General features: G+C 35.3%; 2 protein-coding genes across 3 annotated transcripts; one reads left to right on the forward strand and one right to left on the reverse strand.

Annotated features, from left to right (window-relative positions):
• Positions 1-2,109: 2,109 nt before the first annotated feature.
• LOC109154279 lies at positions 2,110-4,524 on the forward strand. Its single transcript, XM_019302106.1, has 2 exons — positions 2,110-2,147; positions 3,498-4,524. Exons 1-2 carry the CDS (start codon positions 2,110-2,112, stop codon positions 4,522-4,524), a joined length of 1,065 nt encoding a protein of 354 aa, XP_019157651.1.
• Positions 4,525-7,389: 2,865 nt separating this feature from the next.
• On the reverse strand, positions 7,390-10,179 carry LOC109154316. Of its 2 annotated transcripts, none has more exons than XM_019302138.1 (3): positions 10,092-10,179; positions 8,011-9,115; positions 7,390-7,908 (listed from the first exon to the last, which is right to left on the reverse strand). In XM_019302138.1, the coding sequence occupies exons 2-3, from the start codon at positions 9,057-9,059 to the stop codon at positions 7,758-7,760; spliced, it is 1,200 nt and encodes a 399-aa protein (XP_019157683.1). In that variant the 5' UTR covers positions 9,060-9,115; positions 10,092-10,179; the 3' UTR covers positions 7,390-7,757. The 2 variants fall into 2 exon arrangements, with proteins under 2 accessions (XP_019157683.1, XP_019157684.1); XM_019302139.1 differs by lacking the exon at positions 10,092-10,179 and adding an exon at positions 9,338-9,854.
• Between the last annotated feature and the right edge of the window lie 911 nt (positions 10,180-11,090).

The raw sequence follows: 11,090 nt of genomic DNA on the forward strand, positions 1-11,090 counted from the left end.
AAAACATGTTTTCAATCAAACACATTAGAAAAGTCACAAATTTGAAATTGATCACATATACATTGAGTTTAAGCATAGTCCCACAAAAGTTAGATTATAACCAAAAATAATCCCTTTGCAACATTAGTTAGAAAATCCTTTATTCTAAACTTTGGAAGCGAAAACTGTATAAAAATCAACATTGACTTTGTCCATTCAAAAAGTACTTAGTCAATCTAAACCAATTAATATCAACTAAAACAAATCCTGATATAGCTTTGGTGAATTTAATTTTACATCAACTTTGGTTAAGTTAAATTTACATTACGCTTTAAAGTCAAAAGTACATCAAGATTATTAAAATGATCACAGTTAAGGTACAGACTTATTAAAGATTACACATTCTTGATTATTAAAAATTTTATTTGACAAACTTAAAAATATAGTGTTGGAAGCAGCTGTGAACAATGTAATTAGACAATCATATCTCTGAAACAATGCTTTTTTACTTATTCAATTCAAAAACGAATATATTTCCGCTGTCTGAAAATTCAATGTAACTATCATTGTTGTAAATAAATAAAAAAAACTGCTTATAAAATCTATTCATTATTTGTAAGTTTTGAGGGATGAACAAGAATGTAGGACAGAAAGTTTTATACATTTGTTACAAAATCTGATACAGCTTTGAGCTTAGAAGGTACCAATAAAAGCTAACAATGCTTTTTAGGACATTACAAATCCAAAAAATCAAAATACTAATTTACAATGTACTAATTTGTAATCTGAACTTTCTGAATCTGTGATATATAAGAATCTGTCACAAATGCAAAGTATTTAACTGTTGTGGCAAAAGGAATGTCAAAACAAAGAAAGATTAGATGTATTTTGAAAATCTAAATTACTCATTCAATATATGAATCACAAACAAAGTTTCATTATTTCCCAAAGAATCAAGAAAGAACAAAATGTTTTAAACTTATTTTGGTGTAGCAACTTGAACAAGCTATCTAAATATGCCAAAAAGTATTAAAGTACTCAGTTACGGAATTAATTCCCTAAACAAAAACAATTCTCCTGATTTTGGTTATCTAGAGAAACATAAATTTATCAAAACACTTTGCATCAGATTGTGAATACCACACAGTTTAGGATAGTCATCTAAAGCTTAAATAAACAAACTACAATTAATAATCTAAGAAAAAAAAAAGTTAAAAGAATTTGGCATAAGGTTAGAAAGATCAGCAGTTGCATATTCATAAAAATGATTTCACTTTCAACTGTTAAATTCATATTCACATTGTATTGGTTATCTAAGAAACAGAATTTCAATTCTATAACACTTGGCATCAGATTCTTTATATATCATCATTTGCCTAGAAAAAATCTCAGTTAGTAATACCACATATACCAATTTAACATCATTTTAACATAAGCCAATCCACATGATAAACCAGAGAATTAATAACAATTTTTAAATTAATAACAAATTCACTGTTTCCAAGAAGAACTCAACACTCATACTAATCAATTACTGCTTCAACATTTGGCACACAGAACACCATTTTTGAGATAAACAACAGAATCAATAAAATGATTATCATATAAAACCTGGAATTAAACACACTAATACAGTTACAATATTTGCAGTTTCAGTTTTACCACACAAAAAATAAACAGTGTAATCATGCGGAAAATTCTAAGTTCTACAATTATAGGGAGCAAGAGGAAGCAGCCAAGTAATAATCCAGGTAACCTACACACATTAAGTTTTTAGTTTCAGAATTACCTTTCGCAAATCTGGTTTTATGTACAGTGGGCCGAGAATTTTTACACAAAAACGCCATTGTTATCATTATTCTTGCTGAATATGTTACAAAACTGTCTGAAAAAAAAATCGAGATTAATACTTGGTTAAAACCCTAACTGATTTTGTATGTCTAACTAATCTATACACTATGTAAAAGTAAATATAATGATTTACACAGATTAGAGTATAAAAACACGAAATGGATAGAAATTTTACCTGATTTAAAGCTTTTCACACCATCGGTCGAATCCACAGTTAGGGTTTTTCGATCATTTCAAACCTCTATGTCTAAAACAACACAAATCGTTCTTAAACACTAGATGGATTTGAAATTACGGAGTCCTAATGAGTTAGTGAGGTAAGTGTTTAGACGAATCAAGGTTTTTCGGTAAATAGCGAGATTAGGCGGTCACAATGGAATTGGTGTGGCGTAACAGTATAAAACATAAACAATAGAGCCAAAGGAACAAGATCAGAGTGTTTAGCATGAAGATCAGAGTGTTTAGCATGAAGATCGGAGTGTTTACAGTAGGTTAGACACAGAGAGAGCTTAGAGAGGTTAGAGACAGAGAGAGCTTAGACACAGAGAGAGCTTACGAGCGGAGTGAGTGTAAGAGAGAGAGAGAGCTAAGAGGTAGGAGAGGGTGGTCTGAAATGTCAAAATGTGTATCTACGAGTAGTCTTAGGGAGAAGTGGGTCGGGTATATCGGGTCTGGGTTGTAGGGTCGGGTTTGGGCTTAGTGAATTTGGGCTTATGTATAGTTAAATATTGTGTTCTACATTTGCTAAGTAGGGCTTATTCAATGATTGATATAACTGGGTTAAGTATGGTCCAAGTAAATGTATATTCATCACAAAATTATATAATACATTTAGCAATTGGGATGTACATTGTGGGTGCATTGAGTATACATTATATTAGTTAATGTACATTAACTACAAAATTAATGTAAATGTAATATATTTTAAAAGTATTTCTGTTATGGTCCACATAACATTGTGTGGACCATTGTGTTTTACATTATTTTTGTTCTTTTTCCCTTCATTATATTAGGTACTGTACCTTAACTACAAAGTGTATGTACATTCCCTATATATTACAATTGTATGTCCAGAATGAAACAAGTATCCAGGTGTGGACCATGGTCCACACCGTAATGGGTTGTATTTTGTCATGTCTTTATTTTGTACTTATTAATATACAAAAAAAATTTAAATAAATATATTTTTTTGTTTATTATGTGGCAGAAAATGTACCTACTCTTACGGTGGGAACAAATACGGATGTTGCTGGAAAAGAAAATCAAACGAACTCATACGCGGCAGGAACACCAAATTGCACTGCTAATAGAACTGCAACACCCAATACTGGTGTCACGGATGGTAAACCAAAACAGTTCATTGTTTATTATATATGTTATTATTCTTTTTTATTCATGTATCTATACGTTTATACTAATGTTTATTTTATTGTATTTTTCTAAAAACAAGAATTTATCAGTATCACCTCGGCGCACATAATATGGAATATACAAATAGCAACAGTAAATGCAGAAAATTCGTACTAGGAGTCAACAGCCCTTTAGTCCAAACTAATAGTAGCGGCATCACTAATGGTAACTTCAAGTGCATTTTACAATTGGTCTTTGTTTTACTATATAATGCTTTAATTTAAACGTTCCTGTTTTGCTCACTGTAACGCTAAAAGGTCAAGTAAACCAATCCACTACTACAAGACGACCAGGCAAATTTTACCGGTAATTCCAAAGGGGACCAGGCAAGATATAGTTGGTGCAAGTATAAATTCATCATATCTTTGGAGAAGCTGTAAAGTCTTTAGACTGACAAAGAATCTGCAGCTTAGAGCATTGCAATCAGAGTCTGGAGTTCAAGAAATTGAAGAATATGCAAGGTGGATTGCTAATATAGGTGATGGAACGATTGGTGATTCGTTGGATGGTGAATGTGAGATCAACATTCCAGGAAAATTCTTACTCAAGTCGGTGGAGGATCCTATTTCTACGATTGTTGATAGCATATTCCCGGGGTTTCGTAATGGGATTCGAGACGTCAAATGTCTAAAAGATTGTGCAATTCTGGCTCCAACTTTGGACGTGGTAGATAACATCAATGAATACATGAATGAATTTAATACTGCAGAAGGAATGACGTATCTAAGCTGTGATTCGGTGTGCAAATCGGATTCCAATGTTGACATGCTTGCTGATCTACACACACGGGAGTTTTTAAATGGATTACGATGTTCTGGAGTGCCAAATCACTCATTGACTTTAAAAGTGGGATCACCCGTTATGCTATTGAGAAATATTGATCACTCATTGGGATTGTTCAATGGTACAAGAATGATCATTTCAAAGTTGGCTAAACATGTTTTAGAAGCGCAGATATTGACTGGAACAACTGCTGGTACGAAGGTTTTAATACCAAGGATGTCCTTAATACCGTCAGATCCGAGATTGCCGTTTAAGTTTCAGAGAAAACAATTTCCGCTAATGTTGTCATATGTCATGACAATAAACAAAAGCCAGGGTCAAACATTGTCAAACGTCGGTTTATTCCTGAAGAGACCGGTATTTAATCATGGACAACTGTATGTAGCTGTGTCAAGGGTTAGTAATCCGAGCGGATTAAAAATGTTGATTTGTGATGAAAATTTGCAATCCAAAAATACGACTACAAATGTCGTATTTAAAGAAGTTTTTAATAATGTGTAATAAAAATAGCAGTTCATACTATTACTTCTAACTGTTAGGCATTACGTATTACTTCTTAGATTTATGACCGTGCATCGCACGGGTGCAAATACTAGTTAAAATAATACTCCGTAATACAACTATACAATTATTGAAACTTCTATGGTGTCGATCAATACAATCATGTAGTGTACCGAGTAGCCCGCATGGGTAGCTCATCTGGTCATAGAGGTGAAACTTTGGAATAATGACCAAGGATCGAGTCTCACCAGCGACAGTGTGGGAGCAACATCTCAAAGTGAGGGGGCTTCTTGTGCGCAGTGAGCACCGGTCTAGCCTCTATGATTCATGTTTAGTTGACTCACCATGATGGCTTCTTGTGCGCAGTGAGCACCGGTCTAGCCTCTATGATTCATGTTTAAACAACATCTCAAAGTGAGGGGGCTTCTTGTGCGCAGTGAGCACCGGTCTAGCCTCTATGATTCATGTTTAGTTGACTCACCATGATGGCTTCTTGTGCGCAGTGAGCACCGGTCTAGCCTCTATGATTCATGTTTAGTTGACTCACCATGATTTACATCCTCCCAAATGCTCTGTCGGGCCGGGATGTGGGCGGTCTAGCCTCTATGATTCATGTTTAGTTGACTCACCATGATTTACATCCTCCCAAATGCTCTGTCGGGCCGGGATGTGGGGGGCCCTTAGGGTTGGGGTTCAGCCTTTTGGAATAATGTAGTGTACCGAGTATTACTGATAATGATTTTTAATGGTACTTGATTGGTAAATCCTATCACTGGTGAACCATAACAACTATGTTCATATAGGGGTGTAAATGAGCCGAGCCGCTTGCGAGCGGTTCGATTAAAGCTCGGCTCAGGCTTGGCCAAAATCGAGCTCGAGCGGCTCGTTTAGTAATCGAGCTCGAGCCGAGCCTCGATATTCTAAGCCCGTGACTCGTCGAGCCGCTCGCGAGCCATATAATATATAATATATATAATACATAATATAATATAATATAATATAATAATAATAATAATAATAATAATAATAATAATAATAATAATAATAATAATAATAATAATATATAAAAATAACAATTAGAAATTAAAATTTTAAACTCAAAATCCCTAAAAGATTTCTATTATTTATGTATGGATAAAACAAAGTAGTTTGAATTTTTAATCAAAAGTTTTAAATAGGTCAAATTCAATGTCAAAATCGAGCTCGAACCCGAGCTCAAGATCGAACTCGAGTTCGAACTCGAACAATCGAGCTGCTCGAGCCGAGCTCGAGTAGCCCGAAAATTACCGAGCTCGAGCATCAATTCTTGAGCTCGAACTCGAGCCGAGCCTTCATTAACGAGCTCGAGCTCAAGCCTATCCAGGCTCGAGCTCGGCTCGGCTCGTTTACACCCCTATGTTCATATAGTGATGCTTGCCCGACCATGGTCCAACATGCACATATTAGAACCTGGTTCACGATATAACAATTGACTATAATAATTATGTTCATAGAGTGATGCTTGCCTAGCCCATTGAACTTGGCAAATTATTATGTGCACCATGGTCCACAAAGTGTTGTATAGACCAAAATAAAAAGTACATTTTTAATATACTAAATGTACATTATTTTTGTACTGAATGTACATTATATAATATAAGGTACACTCAGTACACAAATAATGTACATTTCCTGAATACAATGTACATTATTTTTGTATTAAATGTACATTATTTTTGTACCTTCAAAAAGCAAAAATTTAATATATTAAAAATATACTTTTAATATGTTAAATCTGTATCTCGGAGCAAACTGAGATTAGTCAAGTGGACCTGGATAGTAAGACGGCCGAAGATTGACCCAAAACACCTCGTGGTTTACACCAAAAGAAAAAAGATTAAAAATCGTTTACTTCACTCAAAATGAGTTAAGTTGTGGGTCGAAAGTCGAGACCACAACTTAGACACATTCAATTTCATGATCACAATCATGTTGTATAAAATGGATAGCAAGCAAGGAAATGGAGAAGCAAAGCAAAAGTAAACCAACAGTTTTCCCAGATAAGAAGCATAATAGTTGTCTTCTCTGGAGGACCTCCATGATAATAGCAGCCACATGCCATGAACACCAAAGTACAGGAAAAAAAAAGGCATTTTAAAGAAAAGCTTGAATACATCACCTTCAGTGTGGAGTGTGGTGTGCCCATGTTCGACAGAGACAAGTCAAACAATGTACTCCAACAATGATCAGTTAAAGAAAGCGCGAAAAATTCATCACTGCCCTCCTAATCACAGTTCATAAACAAGGTATCCCCAAGGTCAGTACAGAATGATCAGTTAAAGAAAGCGCGAAAAATTCATCACTGCCATCCTAATCACAGTTCATAAACAAGGTATCCCGAAGGTCAGTACAGAATGATCAGTTAAAGAAAGCGTGTAAAATTCATCACACCCATCCTAATCACAGTTCATAAACATGGTAGGTATCCCGAAGGTCAATACAGAACGATCAGTTAAAGAATGGGCAAAAAATTCATCACTGCCATCCTAATCACAGTTCATACACAAGGTATCCCGAACGTCAATACAGAATGATCAGTTAAAGAAAGCGCACTGCAGAACAGAACCTAAGCAGAAGTAAGCACTGAAGCAGGATATATATATGACGCGAGTCTGAAACAGACAGGCAAATGAATCTAATGGCATATGCAATGTGATTATTCATAAAGTTTGAAACTCATAGTATAGCAGAGCTAATGATGCTTTTGGGCTTTAAGGCTGCTGGATTCAAGAGAATATGCAGAGAAGTTCACAAGTGTTCGTATCTGTAGGAAAATAAAGTATCGATTTCAGGAAGATACTTATTAAGATTTCAAATGGCAAAAGCTGAGGTATACATAAAATCATTAATATTCATTTAGAAAAGTTGGGTGAGGCTTATCAACTTCTGCCACTACAGAAGAACAAAAACGAAAATTTGGGGAGCCAAAAGGGTGTACTACAGCCCTTCTCCTCGAAGAGATTTCCAGAGGAAACTCTACTATAGCATATCAAAGTTAGAATTATGCAAAATCAAGGTTTAACCGTCTCACACCAAGACCATGAGAAATGAAATTCAGGAGCAGTGCACACTACAATCATCCATGGCTGCAGAAAGATCCACATAAAACAGCTCTTAGGAAACAGATGATAAATGGTGTCTACCCTGTGTGACAATCTCATCAATCATGGCCCTAGTGACTACAACGCAGTGTCCTATGTAGCAATGAACAAACTGCTCTCATAAGGTTCCTCGCGGCTGTTTGGCTTTTCAAAATCATCACCACCTTTATTGGTTTTCTCCTTTTCCTCATCAATCAAAATCTCCTCAGAGCGGCAAGAAGAACTACAAAATGCTTTCTCACCCCTGTATAACATAAAAACACGTATAAATTCTAAGAATCACAATTCAACTGTCAAATTATGCATAAACATATATAGATCACTAGAACAGCACATTGTAGCAAACCTGTATATAAATATGTCCTTGCCATCCAATTTCTTCTTGCATGTATAGCAGAAGCTCAAGAAATCACTTGAGGGATATGAAAAGTGTTCTTCACAGCAGCCAGGCCCCTTTGACAACCCATTTTCCTCTTCACCATTCTTTGAAAAATTGGTGAATTCATTGTTGTGACATTCTAAAATGCAGTCACAAAAAATATGGGTCACCTTAGGATTGGGGCCATGGGTTCTTACACAGGTATAATCCTCAGAAAGCTCTATCTTACTTGTTGAAATAGAACCAGCAGGCACTGGCATCGAGCGCAGCTTTGCACCTGATGAGTTGCCCAACTTTGACAGTTCTCTGACATTTTGAGAAATTGCTGAGTTTATTCCATGTTCAGTACCAAAACTCCCAGAGTGCAAGTTAGATTTACGGCTTGCAAAACTAGCAAAATGTGACCCAGATCTTCCTGAATCTAGTGAGCGAGAGCGCATATTTGCAGACGAAATACCCTCCTCCAATGGGGCATCTCCAATTCCAAACAAAACATAAGAACTGTCATTATGGAGATTGAATGGTTTAGGCTCAGTACAAGGGAAAATTGGAATGTTTTTAGGCAACGACTTAGCTGCACCAAAAGAGTCAGAATGGTTTAGAAAATTCTGTGTCTTGCAACTCATTTGTGGTCCAAAGATTATATTTTTACTCTTAGAGGGTATGGGAAGATTCCCGAGCCGCTTAGTTTTGTCATCAAGAGCATCAATAATGCTTAGGCCTACTTTACTACAACCCCAGCTCTTCTGATGTCCCTCAGATGATCTTTGAGACCTAAGGGTATTACTCAGAGTCGAGAAGACCCGAAATTCAAGTGGAGAAGTGGGACTTCTAACTGAATCAGATTCTGATTGCTTAGGATTGAGCCCAACAAACAGAGCAGGGACATTGAAGAAGGAACTGACTTTGTGTTTCTGAGCAAAAACACCAGAGCTTAAATGGGACTCTGATGATGAATCAGGCATCAGTTGACCCATCTGTTGATCTTTCTGTGATCTGGTCCTCTTCCTCAACATTGTCCTTAAACCTCAAATCGCCCGAGAAAATTTTCAATACACCAAAAGTCCAGCACCTGTATGAAGAAAACCAAAAAGTTAACCCACATTATATAAAAGCAAACTTACAAAAGTATGAACACAATCTCTGAAATCATTACAACATATACAATAAGTTCTTAGAATAAACAATTCAAATTAGATAAAAGAAATAAACTGTTATTAAAAGAAAGAAGCACTTGTTAGAATAATCAATCCATGAGCTGCATACTGTACATTCCAAAAAGAAATTAACAAACCCAGAATGGAAATCCATCCACAGATCAAAGGAGGATTAGCTCTAATCCAGTAATCCTTGCATGTTTGGAAGGCCAAAAAAAATTAGGAAAAAAAAAGCCCTTTGGTACTATATCCAAGACCTAGATAAATAATAGGATGAAGAAAACTTTGAAGAAGAAAGAAAAGGAAAGTGTTCCAGTCAGATATAAGAATAATCAGTCAAAGCCATGGTACTGAAAGTCAACAAGTAGGAGACCTCAAGAGTAGATGACAACAATACATATATTCAAGAAAATGGATATGTACACCAAAAAAAAAAAAAAAGGAGTATTCAAGAAAATGGACACTCAGCAACACATCCACATTTCATAGAAAAAAAATCAAAAATCAAAATCAAAATCAATATCCACCGAATCTAAATGCTCATTGATCAATCAATCATAAGCAAGAGATCCCATTCCATTTCTGTAATTAAAGGCCTAAATCGCACCCAAAAGAACCCGAAAAAGCAAAGAAAGAAAATCATAAACAGATTAAGAAGTTGAAAATCAGGTCACAGAAAGATCACTGTAAGAAATGAAGAACAAGAGAAAAAAAGAAGTAAATCAAAACTAGATTAAGCTTTACTCTTTTACTCCCCCATTAAGAAACGAAAAAATCCAAGCAAATAGTTTTCGAACAACGCAAAGTATAATCCTCTTATATCTTACAGTAGGGGTAACAAATTACAAAAGAAATTTGTTTTAAAAAGAAGAAAAATCCCTAGAAGCTCACCTGGCTTTTTCCAGCTCTAGAAGCTTCAGAGGTCTGAGTGAGAAACTCAAATGCAATGCAAGGAAGAAGAACTGTAGAGAGAGAGAGAGTTATCTCTCACAATTTATGTGTGTGATTGTATGTATGTATATATGTGTGACTGTGACTTGTTCAGTACACGTTTCCCCTCCTCTCTCTCTCTCTCTCTCTCTCTCTCTCAAAATCAGAGTAGCTTCTCAAATACACTTTCTCTCTCTCTCTCTCTCTATTCTCTAGAAATGGACACTGTACGCATACGCCTGTAATTCTGTAAATACATACATATACAGATATACTGAATACTGATATACAGAGTATAGATACAAATATAGGATTTTTGTTAATGCATTTTCCTCTCCATTTGTAATTATAAATAGTTATTGAAAAGGTAGGGAGGGGGGGGGGGGGGGGGGATGGTTGAAGAACTTAAAATCCCTCTACAAAATAAAAGGGAGGCAAAAACTATAATTTATTGTGTTGAAATAGGTACGACTAAGCTGCTCAAACATTTAAAAATTTGTACATATATTTAGGTTTTAAATATAAGTTAGTGCTATATATATATAATATATAAAAAAAAAGGGGGGTGGGGCGGCAAATTATATCGTGTACCGCGGTGCATAATCGATTATGCACTGAGCTTCAAAACAACGTTGTTTTGTTTAATGAAAGAAACGGCACCCTTCTCGTGTCGTTCCGCAAAAAGTAACTCTGTTATTCAGTTTCATTCTGTATACACTGCAGTGTCAGTTCAACACAACTAAAGTTTCATTTCGATATAACTACAGTTTCATTTGATATTTATACACTCAAATATGTGAAAATGTTATTTTATTTTATTTTATTTTATATACACTATAGTTTCATTAAAACACAACTACATGATCATTTCAATATAACTACAGCTTCATTGCACAATATACACTCAAATATGTGAAATGTTATTCAGTTTCATCACTGCAGATTCATTTCAACACAACT

Source organism: Ipomoea nil, unplaced genomic scaffold, assembly GCF_001879475.1.
Source record: "Ipomoea nil cultivar Tokyo-kokei standard unplaced genomic scaffold, Asagao_1.1 scaffold2616, whole genome shotgun sequence".
Lineage (NCBI taxonomy): Eukaryota > Viridiplantae > Streptophyta > Magnoliopsida > Solanales > Convolvulaceae > Ipomoea > Ipomoea nil.